Below are 15,863 nucleotides of genomic sequence, written 5' to 3' on the forward strand. Positions count from 1 at the left end.
GGTGATAGTGGTGGTGGTTTCTGCAAGAAATGCTCAGGGCTTATGGTAGACCATTGATTCAGTGGTCTGCTTCTCTAAAGCTTCTTGGGTTAAGCTCTTCCCTCACTTTAACCTCCTACCCTCAATGTCAGTAATTTCCATGGGATAGGTGAGACAAATCAAAATACAACCAGGTTCCTTCTGGTTATGCCCTGAAGTTCATGTAAATGAGTCTGGAGACATATTTAGTGGGAGCTCAGCATGGACAGTTATCTTTTCTTTTTCCTTCTTATAAAATTACTTAGTCATTTTCAGGTTTGCGTAACAACATAGAGCGAATAGAGAGAATAGTTTAGATTGAAAGAAACCTCTGGAGGCCATTTAACACAAATCTCTGAGACATGAGTCATATTAGAGGTAATTTCAGTGTTTCTGCAGAGAACTGGAATGCCCTAGTAGAAAAATTTTGTAGCCTCTTCTCATGCCTGCTAACTAATTAACGTATAAGAAAAAATGCTGAAGAATGAACCTCAGTAGTGAATTTGGAAGGTTTTACTTTTCTGGAGACAGTCATGGCTTAGTTCTACAAATGTTTCATTTTATGGTATGATTTAGGCACTAGGAGGAAGATTTTGAAAGTAAACAGGGAAGTCAAAATACACAAGGATGTCTGTGGGATCTTCAGAAGAGCCAGAAGGCTGTGACACTTTCTGCAGCACATGCATATGCTCCTCAAAGTCTGTTTAGATTGTCTTAGTCCATTAAATGCCTAAATGGTTGGTTTTTTGGTGTTGGGGTTTTTTTAATACTTTCCTAGTTCTATTTTGTGTTGCTTTGTTTCAAATCTGTCCTAACACAGGCAAGAGTCAGCATTCTCATTAAACAGACAGCTCTATCTAAAATATCATCACACATCCATTTGTTGTCAGTTTCCTTCATGTGATCAGAAAAAAAAAGAGAAAAAAAACCCACAAAAACAAAAACAAAGAAACAAACAAAGCAGGCAGAAGTAACATCTAAAAGTTCCTACTCTTGGCTAGATTATTATTTAATTGCATCTTCATCAATTTACAACAGTTATTTGCCACAGTAATCAAACAGCTCCTTATGCAATTTGAAGTATTATACTCCTGCAAGAAATATTTGGTTTGCAACGTTTTCTTTCTAAATAATATGCATTAGTTTGGAACATTATCCTCATTAGCCTAGGGGGCTGCTGAAAAGCAGCAGTTATATGAAAGACTGAATTTCAGCATTTCAGGTCCTGTTATGCTAGGTAATTAAATGAGAACTTCTGCTAATTGTACTGAATCAAAGCCTGACAATGTCTAGGAAAGAAATGCCATGTTCCATTCATTAAGCAAGGATAATATGCTTGTTATGACCAAATAATCCATCATGATCAGAGCACGATCCGAAAATTGTTTATCTGTATGCCACATTAACGAGACTTGGCGCTCTCCTATTGCGCCTGAGCACCAGCAGCACAGGAAAAACACCGCGAAGAGCAGGATCCAGCCCTGCTGTTGCGGGTCCCCCCGGCGCGGAGCACGAGGGGGCACTGCTCGCCCTGCAAAGCCTCCGCTCGCCCGCGGCACAGCGGGAGTCGTGCTGGGAAGCCCCCCATCCCAAACCCTGGAGCTGAACTCGCTCGGAAGAGCTTAGAGCTGAAATCCTCCTTAGGAGATATGTCTCTGAACTGCGGCTCAGATGCCGTCCCCTCGGTTATGACCGCTCGAGAACACGCTATTAATATCACCGCTTAGAGGTACGATCACACCAGATCTGGTTGTGGAACACAACCTTAGAATCCCATAATAGTTTCCAGGTGGTTAAAGGAATGGCTGAGTTCCATCTAAGAGTCAAGGGGTTCACCTGGATTAGCAATTTATCCAGGGCACAGCACCTCGAAGCAGCAATCCCTTTTCAGAATGCAGCCTGCCAGTTTGATCTTGAGCATCCCATAGCCTTAACTTCAAGCAAATGAAAATATGCAGCAGTATAGCAACAAACCCCTTTGAAAGGTTTTGTGTCAGACATAATTTCTATTTCTTAAGTTAGCAGGTAGACTGCACACTGCAGAAAACATGCCAGAGTGATCCACAGGGTACATATTTATTGGAATTGTGAGCTCTAGGTGAGTGGTTGGATGTGATGATCTCAAAGGTCTCTTCCAACCTTGACAGTACTATGATTCTATAACCTAAGAAAACTAAGATATCTTGATTTTACTTCATGTATCCAAATATATGAGGAGTAAGAGGAATCAGAAACACTTGTGGGTGAGTTGTTCCAAAGGTTATTCATATATGTAAATGCTACAGTACACAGCCATGAAGAATGCTGTATAAAACACAGGTATTACTGCTTTATAGACTTGTGTTGTTACAGAATCTGGAGAGCATAATTAGTCCATCATAGTCCTTCTCAAGGGTGTGTAGCCTCAGTTCAATACTTGGAGAAAACAAAGAAACAAAGGGAAGAAACATTACAGATGAAAAAGTATTGCCAGGGGTTTCAGTAAGTGTTTGCTATATAAAAACAAATACTTAGTCTTGGCTCTGTTCAAAGTCTGCTCACATTTGCTTTCCACACATGATGAAGTTATATTTGCATTTTATGTCTCTGAGAGCAAATAGTTCCAAATGTTACTGGTAATTTGGATATTTACTATCAATATGGACATCTTGATAATCTGACCATTATAATATTGTTCTGAAATAAAAAACATTAAGGAGCATGACATCACTATATATGGAAAAATCCACTAGTACTAGATAGCAGTTTTGTAAGTTCTTGAGCACAGAGATGGGTGCAAAAACAAATAGAGAAATTCAGGGCAGAGAAATCCATCAAAGACAATAACACAATTGTTGACTCAGGAATTCACTGATCTTCAAGTCTTTAGAGCCTGGGAAGGGACTATGGCTGGACACTTGCCCTCTTGTATTCTTCCCAAGGGATCTGGTTTTGCCCACTGTCAGAAACAACCTAGGGTTAACCTGAGCTCTGATGCATATTACAAAGAGTCTTAGCACTTTGAGGAAAAAGGATCAGATCCTTTCAGATTTCAATTACTGAAAATTTTGGAAAAGCTTTTGCATGCACATATATAAATACAGAAAACTAAACTGGCATCTAGCCAATGGCATTACTTCTTTAAAGTTGAGTGTCAGGTGAAGCCTTTTCTAAAACACTGAGAAGATTCACAGACCTCTCTGTGCTTCTATCAAATGCTCCACGTGAAATGACACACCCTTTGCCTTGCAGCTTCTTTCCTGCACCTGTCTCCTTGAGGTTTCTCATTGACCAGTTTGGCAAAGGGAGGAGCCAGAGGAAAGACACTTCCTTTATTTCAACAAAATACTTGTGAACAGAACTGGACAACAAACATCTAAACCCATACTAGCCATGTGGCATTTTGTCTCCACTGCTACCAAAATTCACTTTATTTTAGTAGCAGTGTTGAGCAGTGGGACAAAAGGCCACATGTTTCATCCTTTGGGGGTCAGTGATTTGAATATCTACTGTTTTTTTATATACTCAGTTGTATTTTGAGGGGTGATCTTCTGGCCAAAAAAAAATGTATCTTTGGATGTAAAAACCAAAGGGTGCTCAGCCACAGCACCCCAAATTTTTGATCCATATAATAGATATATGTTGTCTGCATTGCTAACAGTCAGGAGTGTAACAGCTAGGAAGGATCACAGTGACTAGATGAGCTGGGTCCTTTGGCAAATAATGGTATTTTGTGATCCTAGGTCCTTGCTAACAACATTTGTCAACCAAAAAGATGACAATGCCAGGCACTATGATAGAGAAATGGGTTTCAGATGTACTGAGTATAAACCCATGCCATTCTCTCTGCATGCAGCACAAGAGAATAACTGTAAGAGATACAAGTTATGTCTCTATTTCAAGGATAAATGCTGACACTGAAGTATAATAAAATCACTTTAAATGGCAATACTCCTAACTGCAAAACAAAGCACAGAGGACAGAAGAGAGATGATAATGTGCCCAGGTAAAAGTATGAGATAAAACTGAATGACTAACATTTTTTCATGCTATTCCTTTATGGGATTTCAAATCTCTGGCAGAGTCAGGGGTGCAGCACTTTCCCTTCCTGTTGGAATCTTGTATCCATGGAACAGTAAAGAATGCAATTTCAGTATGGACACCTGCAGTGAACTGGCCGCAATCATGTTTCAGGGATTTAAAATTCAATGTTTAAAGAAAAATGGTTAAGTATAATTTGGAACAATTAGAAACGAGTGAACAGAGAGGCATACCTTAAAATAGAGAGGTATTTATTTATCTAACCAATTCATTTTAAAGAATGGTAGAATATTCAACTTTTTTCCTCTCTGTGTCCATAAACATGATGAAACTCTTTGGCGCCATTATCTCATTATGCATAGAAGGACATTGAGGGATAGGGTTGGTGACTTGTTTAAGGTCACAATGAAAGACAAAGCCATTTGTATGATAGAGTGCCATGGATAAGAATGCAGGGCAAGCTAAACCAGACAACAAGGTAAATGGAACTTCCAGTACCAGACACAGTTGGTGCTAAGCAATCACATCCCAAGCCACTCACGTGTATCAAGGCCAATGTAGCTTTTTGGCTAAATGAGGCAGTAGTGGTCAAAGCCAAGTTTTCACTGCAGAATGGTTAAAATCAAGACTACAAGCTGCTATGTCTGTTATACTCACTCATGTCACGAGGGCTGAGATGCTGGCAACATCACAATCCCAGCATAGCACCAGAGCAAGAGGATGCAATCTCAAGCTGCGCCAGGGGAAGTTTAGGCTCGAGGTGAGGAGAAAGTTCTTCACAGAGAGAGTCATTAGCCATTGGAATGGGTTGCCCAGGGAGGTGGTGGAGTCACCATCCCTGGAGGTGTCCAAGAGGGGATTGGACGTGGCACTCAGTGCCATGTTTTAGTCATGAGGTGCTGGGTGACAGGTTGGACTTGATGATCTTTGAGGTCTCTTCCAACCTTGGTGATTCTGTGATTCTGTGATCTGTTTTCTAAAGTTCTATTAGATTGTCTCTTCAGACTGCTTTCCAGTCCAGTCTTGGGGTTGGTTGACAGGTTTTTTATTTTCTTTTGTTATTCAAGGTCAACATAGCACAAAATCTGGTCATTTTTTTCTCCTTAAAAAAAAAAAAAATTAGATTTTCACATTAAGGAAAAGAAGTGTAAAATCTTGTATTTCAATTATTTTCCATTTGATGATGAATGTTCTATATCCTCATGCTCTGTATAAGATGACTTTATAGCTATTTCCCTCTGTACCAAAAATAGCAATTTGGATAGCTGCAAGTACCTATTGTAACACTCAATCACCTCCACAATAGCTTCCTCCTCAAAGTATATGATCATGTTTTCAGCTGAGAGGAGTTGGTGAGATACATTGGCTGTGCAGAACTTCTGCAATAGGTGCATCCACAAAATACAAATTGTATAGGCTGGAGAGTTCTGCCATCAGTTGCTATCTGCACATGGCAATCTAGGCCTTTAGTTGATGGAAATTTTGTTTTCTGCTTTTGTGCTTTAGCATTGGGTCAGTGAATTGGTGTGTGACTGCCAACACTGCTTGGAAAAACACAAAGAGGGGTTGTGAGAGACCTCAATGTAGGTTGTATTTTCAGCCTAACATACACTGTATGGTACTTCTGAAAACTGTAGTAGACTAAGAAATCTGAGAAGTCAGCTTTGGCCCACTGTCACTCTGTTTCTTTCTGAGCATGTTCCTTATTTCCTTACCCTTACTGCAGGGAATATGCTCCCTGTAAGACTGAGAATTTCTGGTTTGCCTGTTACAAGTCACAAGAGCCCATAAGAGACTTCAGAAATGAAACTCCTGAGATCCCTCAAAGCCATGGAACTGCATGTAATGTATCTGTTGAAATATTTACTGCAAGCAGAAACCAAACAATTGTGACAAAATCTATGCAAAATTAAGTTACACGCTATTCAAATGAAGGCAAATACCTTGGCATATCACTGCTGGGGTGTGCCAAAGTCTATGGCTAAGCTAAGTGGCAGAAATTCCTGCAAATAAAAGTATGTGATCAATTCTTGCACACTTCAGTAAAAAGGTAAGACCTGGACTTGGGAATGAAATGTCCAGAAACTTCAGTGAGAACTCAGCGGAACTCTTAGGACTAAACTCCTATCCCTTCATGCTACATCGTTGCTGCAAACTAACCTTTTTAACTTCAGCTGGACAACCAGAGGAGCAGCATAATAATCAACATGAATAAAATGGCAGAATCTAATTTTAAATATACAAAACCATTCTGGAGCAATAAAAGATCACAAAAATCCAGATTCGGGAGTATATCTAATTTAACATATAGAGAATGTGTTCACTTACAGGTTTAGAGATGTAACTTTATCAAGGTAGCTAATGACATTTTCCATGTTTGTTTTTTTCATCTCAATGTTACTGTTTCCTTTTTCAGGACTCCATAGATACTCTCCTTTGCCTGCAAACACCCCAGCCCCCGTGGTGTTGTGTTTGGTTGTGCAGTTGTCATAAACTGTCTGTAGCAATCTATATTTTCATTACAAATGCATTAACAAAGAAAATGAGCTAAGATCTTTGGATTTTGGTGTGAGTTGTGTATTTAAGTCCTTTGGTTTCCTTTGAAAACGCTGGATTGAATACATCAGGGCAGAGTTTCTATTGAAAATTCCAGTAGTGAAATATTGTACTTACAGCAAGAAAGTAAATTTCAAGGGAATAGTTGCAGCAAAACCTATTCTTTACCATATTTATCATCTTGTTATCTGAATTCCACCTCTTATCCCTGAAAGCCTCCACCAATGGGTTTTAAGTGCAACTTCGAAAGCTTTCTTTAGAGCACATTATGCAAATAGCATAACACTCCAGATCAGATTTGATAAACAGGATATATCTTACTTGTCAGTATTTCCAAATAATCTCATGTTCCATCTAATTTACACGACATGGAAATTTTCTGCACAATTCAAAGAAGACAGATGTTGGTGGTTTACAAATGATGTTAGGATGCTTGGCTCCCTTTGTTAAAGTTGCCTTGGAAAGAAATGGAATATGTCTTCACTGTATCTGCTCTCTCATAAATCAGATGGATGCTATACACATATTATCTACAAATTCAAGTGCAGGACATAAAGGCCTGTTAGCTGCTGTGTTTTACTGTTGGCTGCTGGATTCTTATATGTAAGCTCCTCTAGCAAGTATTTGTAGCACATAGCAGAATTAACAATCAAGCAGAAGAGACTTAAAGCTGATACACATTTTGGAATGAATTTTTCACTGAGAAATGCTTCTTTACATTCATGTGAGAAAACATGTTCAAACTGTGTCCCTGTGATACACCTTTTCTGCCTTTTCCATATTTGAATTAGCTGTTACTGACAATAAAATCATGTAAACCATGACAGTACAAAGCATCTTCCTGCCAAAAGTCTCTGCACCTCCTCATCAGAAATCTCTCCCTTTGCCCTGGCTTATCAAACTAAGAATAATGTCTTGCATGAAAAAACGGCATTTTAGAATCAGTTTTACTCATTTTATTTAGGGTAGTATCTAATGATAAACTTTGACACCACAAATGGAGAGAAGCTCACTGATTTTGGTTGATTGGCCAGCCATAGAGGACTGGCTGTATTTGCGTGAAGGATGAGCGCCTAATTTCACAGGGTAAAAGCAGCAGATTGTGAAAGAAGTCACCATTTTAAGCATTGCTTTGTCACACAGCAAGGGATGCGTATGTTTGGGTGTCCTCCCTGCTCAGGTGATTTTTACAGGCAGTGCCTTTTAAATAAAATACTTCAAATATTCAATACTTCTGACTAAACTGCCCCTTGTTTGCTGGATGCCACAGCTGCAGCAAACACTATTAAAAGTATGTTTACTGTTGGGCCACAAATATTTACACATTTTGCCACATGGAGGAAGAGTTGCCAGATGAATTTATCCAGGATACCCAGGTGAAAGCACTATATTAAATTAATAACAATAAAAATATGGACTGAGAATATTGTTTGGAAAATTGAACTCAGGTGTGCAAAAGCAATCAAACAAACCCCCCAAAAAACAGTAGAAGAGGATGAGGAGGCAATGTCAGGGTTGGAGCTGGGTGAAATAGTACATGAGGGCAAGCTGTTTTCCTCATTTTAGGGCTTGCAGTGGGCCTCCCTCTCTCTGGAGGGAAGCATATGCGTATAGTCTGATGCTTTGGTAAGGTTCTTTTGGTGTCTTCTTTGGAATAGCTGTTGCTTTACAGCGGGACTTGAGAAAGCCGGACTGCAAAAGTGGGGCGGTGAGGTCAGCGATGGTCCCTCGTATCGGGGAGGAATCTCTCCCCACCCCAAAGCCAGCTGTCCCTTCGCTCCCGTGTCCCTCCTGATCTCCGCCCTCAGCCCCAACCCTGGCCAGCTCGCACCCGCGGCAGGACTCCCCTTTCTCCTGCCATGCAAAACTCCTTCCTCTCTTAGCAGCCCAGGGGCTCTTAGCGGGCGTCTCACGTCGCCAGCATCCTCCTGCGGGGCAAGGGGTACCCAGTACCGAGGGGCCCGGTGCCGGGTCCCGCTCACCGCCTCCCGCCCCGCGCTGGAGGCAGCAGTAGGTAGGGCTCCCCCCGCCCCCCCTCCCCGCGGCAAGCACCAACGGCCGCGGCTCGAGCTCAGCGGTCCCCCCGCCTCCCCCCTCCTTCCCTCCCTCCGCTGAGGGAAAAGTCTCCGTGTGTGCGCGGCGGCCGGGCCCCTGATAAAGGCTCCGGGAGCGAAGCGGAGTGGAGGCGCGGCGGAGGGCGCTCGGGTCTAGCGGGGCAGCGAGCCAGGCAGCGGCCGGGGTGCACGACCCAGCCACGCCGGCTTCTCCCGGACCCTTCGCCGCCCTTTGCTCGCTCGCTTTGAAAAGTTTTGCCAGGGGAGCGCGGCGGTGCAGGGGTGTCCATCCGTCTCCCGAGCCCGCTATGGGTGCTGCACCCCCGGCTCGCCCCTGCTGGCGCTAGGGGAAGGAAGGGAACGGAACGGAAGGGAGCGGGAAGGTGCGGAGATAAGAAGAAGGAGCGGAGCCGACATAGGCGGGAGCCCGGCGCGGGGCTGAGCTCTGGAGCGAGGTGTGCGTGCGGAGCTCGGCGATGGCGCGGCCGCAGCGGGCGGCTGGAGGGGAGAGCTAGCGGCATCGGCGGAGCCCCCCGGAGCCGCACCCGGGACGTGTCTCCGTGTCCTCGGCATGGCCGGGGCTGCCCGGGGCGGCGGGCCCCGCTGCCCGGCTGTCAGCCTGCTCCTCGGAGCCCTACTTTGCGGAGGTAAGCGGGCAGACACTTGTCGCTGGGCGCTGGCGGGGCTGCGGGAGGGGGAGCCGGCTGCTGCTCGGCTGGGGCGAGGAGCGGAGTCACCAGTTGATCGCAGAGGGGCTGAGAAGGGCTGGTGTGCAGCTATCCAGGCGGCGGCTTCAACTCTTTCCTAAGCAGCGTCTTGTTTTTCACCTCAGCGGCGTGTGAACTAAATTACTCCTTCCTCCTTCTTCCCCCCTTGTCTTTTCCTTTAATTCCTACCTCTGCCTCTCACTGCTGTTTCAAAATTTCGCATCCCCCCCTCCATGTTTTTTCCTCTCTTGTTTATTTGGATGGTCGGAAACCTTGCAAGCTTGCGTTTGACTAAGAGAAAAAACAGTGAAACTTTCTTTCCTTCCTGTCTCAGCCATGATGATACTTACAAATGCATCTTTATTACTGCGTCGTGTTAAAGGGATCCATTCTATGGGAGAGGGTGTCCCAGTCCCAATTTGGAACGGAATATGGGGAGTGGTGAAAGATGTAAGAGGCACCAGGAGTACAGTGACAGTGTCCAGGAATAGCATCCTTGCAATTATATTGGAGTTGTGACTGGTTAGAAGCTCTGTTACCTGGACTGGACAAGATGCTTGCTGTATTGATTCAAGGGACAGCTGAGGAACAGGTTTGTCTTGGCAGAGAGATCATTTGTTGTTTCTCATCACTGAAATTTTGTGATTACAGAGTCCCTTTGACAAAGCCAAATCTTCTCTAAAGTGATTCTCATGCATGACTCGAAGAGGGATTTCCGTGCAGAATAGTAGGTGGCTGCCATGTCTCAGTGCTTCTTGCTTTCTTGCTCAGACAAGGATAGATGTGGATATTTTCTGAAGACATAGCCTTCTCCCCTTTGGAGCGGGGAGAGTGAAAACTTATTAAGCAATTCCTGCTGTTGTTGCCATCCCTAGGAATAAGAACATAAATTTTCCTTGTAACCTCTTGGAATTAGTGATGCTGTTTGCCTGATTTAAGAAGATTACTAATAAAAGACTCTTCACTGTTCAGTTTGGTCCAGTCCTGCCAACCTCTCTCCCAGGGTAGTTGATTGTAGAGGCAGCCGTGAAAGATTTGAAAGTATCTCAAGAGTAAAACAAGGGTGTAATCAGTAGCAATTCATGAAGGGACATTTCCCACACTGATTGGTAGGGAAAACAAAGTGCTTGGCAGAAAACTGCATGCCCTCTTAATGCTGGTCATTTTAATATAGTACATTAAAATTAATGGACATCCCAGTGTCCTGACATGCTTGAAAAGTGCTGATGTGAAGAATCTGAAACACAGGTTTCAGTTTTGATTGCAGCAGCCCGGAGGTGAGAATTATATTTGCTTCATACTCTCACCTTCAGAGACTGCATGAGATGAAGACTTGTAAAGAGTCTTGGCATTTTTTTGTGAGGCAGTGTGTCTCTTCTTTCATGCAGACTGTCACAAATGCATCTTCTCCCATAGCATTTGCATTATACTCCAGGTATTGAGTTGGGTGATGGTATATGGGCATTTTCTGTCTAAAACTATTTTCCAAGAGATATAGTTTTAGAAACTCTTAAGTTATGCTTCTGGATGGTGGAAGAAAGCCCTACAGAGGAGGTTATAAACAACCCCACCTCATTAAGCTGTTTCTCTTCTGCTGGAAGAGAAACATGAGCCATGCTGTATGAGAGTCCATAGTGGTGCCACTGCTAGAAGCAGCTGCTGGGGTTTTCTGGGCTGTGTTCTTCAGGAATAAAAGAGAAAATATTACTTGCCTTCAGGGAAGAAAAGCGGAGCTTCTGAGTAGGGAATTTGCCTCTTGGCATTGCTGGGCACAGTATGATTTAGAAAAGAGCTGGTTAATTAAACTTATTAAATAAGGTGTTTGTATAGTTTCCTTGTGAGGCCTTAACAAGCATTTCATTTGTGCTTCTCCTGCGTATTTGCACTCTTTTTGTTGGCGTGTTAGGATAGTGATTGTTCTTGAGAGCTAAAGTCCAACTAAATGAAAGTCACTTTATAGCTTGCGAGCGAAAACGTTTGTAAATGTGCTGAGAAACTTACTATTATGGACAAGTTGTCATTTGCTATTTAAAGAGCTATATTTACTTCTCTGAACTCATTAGCATCTCCTATCAGGCCTGAATTTCTAAGAAAATTCTCCTGAAATGTTGCCTCAGGCTTCAGTGTGCCATTATGCTGTGGTTATTATCTGGCCAATGATGTTAATTCATTCAATCTCAAGAAAGAAGATTGGCATTTAATTTAAGCCATGCCTCTAGTCAGGCCAGGATGTATAAAAAGTCAGTGTGTGAGAATGCTCCTGTATTTAGGTACAGAGCACATGTTTTACATACCAATTATTGGATGCCTGTTCCCTAGGTGGAGAATGTGTGTGAAATCATATTTACATAAGTAAATCCCTGGTGGATATATATTCCTTTCAGGAAATGACCTCTTTTCAGCAAAGTGCTAATGCACGTGCTTAAGCCTCTTTATAGCCAATAGGAGGTATTCATGAGCTGAAAGGAAGATTTTTTGTTGTTGTTGTTTTTTAAACTGTTTTCTTGAGTCAGAGCATAAATGGCAACACAAGTGTACAGATTTACTTTATTCTACAAATAAGATTCATAGATAAGTGGGAGTCCTCAGTTTCACATTAGCTGTGAACTGGAACAAGAATCACAGAAACTGAAAATACAGGATCTAGGAAGTCCTAAAAAAGAGTTTAAGGATGGTCAGATAGGGGACTGATTTGACTGCAGTAGTAGTACAGATGTGCAAGAAAGTATAGAACATAAGCAGATGTTAAAGGGGCATCCATAATTTTAGGTACTTGATAAGTGTTTGGACACGAATGCAAACAGAATTGCGTGTCCATAGATTTGTACAGACCTACTCTGATTCTCCTATTTTTTATACCACAATAGAGGGATAAATCCTTTTATTTGTGGTACTGATGTCAAAATTGGTTGAGGCTCTTTGAGTATCATTTTGTTCCAATTTTCAATTGTTCAAGCAGTGAGTCTCTTATATCTTATTTTCCTAGCTCAGTAACATGGCTTAGGGAAAACTTCCTAAGTTTTCTTTTCCTTAATTTCATCACTTCGATGCTAGCAAAGAACACAGCAGGCACTTGCATTATGTTAAATTATAGCTGCATGGAGTTGTATAAGTGGCTAATCTCTCTTTTGGATATAACACTTTCAAAATGGAGATAGTGCTATTAATATTCTAATTTACTTTGTTTTCATATTTGGTAGCAGGTCTTAAAGATTATTAGACACTGTACTTAGCTAGTAAAATACCCAGCAGCTGTATTATAAATGTCTGCTCAAGCATGCTTCTAAATGCATGAGTGTGCAATATAAAATGTCACACCTGTAATTGCTTTTCTAATGCATAAATATGTGTCTGGCTCTTCAATTGGGGAAACTAAGCATTTGTATGAAATGAAGTACTGAGCAGCACAGCATTATGTTTTCTTAAATGATTAAATATTAGTAAGTATTGACAAACTATGTTCATTGAGATGAAAGGATGGGCATTTCACTGAGAATTGGGATTTAGTTCTGTGTTTTTCATTGAAACTCTGCTGCCAAAGCATTAGTTCAGCACCACTGGAGAGGTTGCTTGTAAGAAATAGCTAGAAACTCTCTGTTTAGTGGCAGATTTGCCAGAAGTGTTGGTATACAAAGTTTCCTGGATAGAGTTTTCAAGGTAAAGCCCCTCTGCAGTAAATTTCTCCAAGCTGTTGTTTGGAATTGTGCTAAGGGTCAGGTCTAAGGCAGGCAGTTGAGACAAAATAAACAAATATAAGTTTAAAATCTTTAGAGTATGATCACACCACTAAACAAGTGTCAGAGATTTGTTGTGCTAAATCCCAGTTTTCCTTGAAGCTTTGGTAAACGCTTTGCTTTACTCATATTCTGTGTGCAAGTTTGTGCTGCCACGCTGAGATTTTGGCAGTAGTTCACATCTGGCAGGCTCCAGTAGATGTGCTGTAGCTATTCTGAGGGAGACAAAAATGCATATTATGATAAAAACATGTAAAAATTTAAATGAGACATTTACTGGATACTAGGTTGATTTGATACCAGAGGGAAGTGGATTTAGTGAAAAGAAAGCTGAGTAGCAGCAATCAGATCCTGCCTCTACTGTCAGGAGTACCATGGTCTTGCTGTCAGTCATTTCCTCCTTTCTCTCCCTGTCTCTCATCCACTGTAATTCTGATTTCATTGGTGAAAGACTTGACCCTGGTTTGGCCACTTTGTCCAGTGAGAGCTTTTTATTTGCTTAATATCTAAGCATGGCAGTTACACAAATACAAGTAGTCTTTTGTGATGCTATTAAGTGTTAACTTAAAGTGTTAGGCTGAAATACGAGTGCTCTGTCCTTCATAGTGCTAAGCAATAACTCTTTGGCCAGCAAACTTGCTTATGTCTAGTTCAAACTCTTGTTCTGACTTGCTCTTACAGGCCTGATTCCTTTATATTTTATTCAGTCTTCCTTACAGACTCAGTACCCTAGCATAACAGTTTCACAGTGTTCAGCTCTTCAAGCAGTTGTACTGTTTTGTGTTCTGTGGACTGGCTCAGGCTCTAGTGACAGATGTGACCCCTTTGAAACAGGGACGGACAAATGGTGCATTGAAAGTTCATAGCTTCTGCAGTCTCCTCACTTAGAGGTATCTGGTGAAAGCCTGCGGATGCATCTAGCTTTGAAATAATTTCAGTGCGGTAGTGCCTGTGTCTGTTTTAGTTAGAAAATGGAAATACTCTCTCTTTATCTATTTGTTCACATTTTTGGGGGGTCAATACACAGCCTCAGGTCACCATTTTTCTTTTCAACTGTATCTAGTGAAATGACCCATTGAGTCTACTCTTCTATTTTCTTGGCTATTCTACAGCATATTAATCTGTTGAGCTTGAATTCCATAAACAAAGTGTCATCCCCATCACTAAAATTACAGGCATCTTTGCAGCACTGGTCAATTAGGCAAACTTTTCTTTAGGGAAGTACATTTTGGCTAAGTGATTCTTTGCCACTGCAGTTAAGAGATGTGCTAACGTTTTACTGTTGCATCACTGACATCTTGGGTCAGTAACTTTGTGCTTGGAGACAACCTTTTCTGGCATTTCTTTTGCTTGACTAACCCAGATCATACTAATCGTGGTTCCACTGTCATTATCAAAAGTGTTCACTTACAGCTGTGCAGTTTTAGTGGCTTGACAGATGCAAACGACCAGACAAGTCTCCTGGAGTGGACACTTCTTTTATTGCACACTGCAGTAAGAATGTAGTCTGGTTTTGCCATCTTCTAGTGTTACAAATGTCATGTGGGAGGTCAAACACCTTTTTAAATGGCTGCTTCTCCCAGATTTTCCATTTTCTTCTACAGCTGTTACGGTGTTTCTAGAAGTTTGTGGGAGTGTGAAACTTGAAATATTTTTAGCATAAATACATTAGTGTTGTTCCTAACAGACTTTCTGCTTTTGATGCATTTAGTCATATGTTTAAGATCAGGAAATACAAACTTGTTGCAAGGGGAGACTTGGAGTGAATTGCCCTTTTCAATACCGTGAAGCAAACGCTAGACCCCCAAACATTGGTTAAGAATTTGACATTTATATGAAAACGTTTAAAAAAAAAAAAAAGAATGTAAAAGGAGGGAAGCTTGCTTAATTGTAGAAAAAGGACTTAATGGTCTTCTGAGTGCATCTAAACGTCAGTTTCTCTGTTCATGAACAGGAAATCTTAGCTGATAGCTCATGATACTGATGCAACAGAAGGGTTGGTCCAGTAGATTCTGCTCGTCAACTGAACCATGCAATCGCAGAGTAGAGATGTGGCAATAGATCCACCAATACATTTAACATTGTATTACTTAGGTAGTTGCTGTACTTCTCTGCTTGATAAATTTTTTCAACTGAGCAGGTCTAAATTAAAAAATATTTGTGAAGCTGGTCCAATTTATGAAGGAATTTGCTTTTAAAATTGTAGCATCTGAAATTTACTTAGATATTTCAATAACTTTTGTGAAGTTAACTATTTCACTTCAAATTATTGTTTTGACTTCTAGTAAGTGTATTCAGCTAGAAACTGATATCAGCAAAAATGCTCTGTAGAACACATTATTATTCAAGCCCTACGAGGAGACGCTGAAGGAGCTGGGATTGTTTAGCCTGGAGAAAAGGAGGCTCAGGGGAGACCTCATTGCTGTCTACAACTACCTGAAGGGTGGGTGTAGCCAGGAGGGGGTTGGTCTCTTCTCCCAGGCAACCAGCACTAGAACAAGAGGACACAGTCTCAAGCTGCGCCAGGGGAAGTTTAGGCTTGAGGTGAGGAGAAGGTTCTTCACAGAGGGAGTCATTCACCATTGGAATGTGCTGCCCAGGGAGGTGGTGGAGTCACCGTCCCTGGAGGTGTTCAAGAGGGGATTGGACGTGGCACTTGGTGCCATGGTTTAGTCATGAGGTCTGTGGTGACAGGTTGGACTTGATGATCTTTGAGGTCTCTTCCAACCTTGGTGAGTCCGTGATTATTTTTCTAGAGTATTGGTTTTGGTATT

At 41.8% G+C, this 15,863-nt stretch overlaps 1 protein-coding gene across 1 annotated transcript in view; it reads left to right on the forward strand.

The window, feature by feature from the left end:
* Positions 1-9,019: 9,019 nt before the first annotated feature.
* The window catches only part of TMEM132C (transmembrane protein 132C), a 220,752-nt gene continuing 213,908 nt past the window's right edge, over positions 9,020-15,863 (forward strand). The window contains exon 1 of the mRNA XM_054173119.1: positions 9,020-9,295. Coding sequence (XP_054029094.1) covers positions 9,220-9,295 — 76 coding nt within the window. The 5' untranslated portion in view covers positions 9,020-9,219. The remainder of the gene's footprint in view (positions 9,296-15,863) is intronic.

This window comes from Dryobates pubescens, chromosome 25 (assembly GCF_014839835.1).
Source record: "Dryobates pubescens isolate bDryPub1 chromosome 25, bDryPub1.pri, whole genome shotgun sequence".
Classification (NCBI taxonomy): Eukaryota; Metazoa; Chordata; class Aves; order Piciformes; family Picidae; genus Dryobates; species Dryobates pubescens.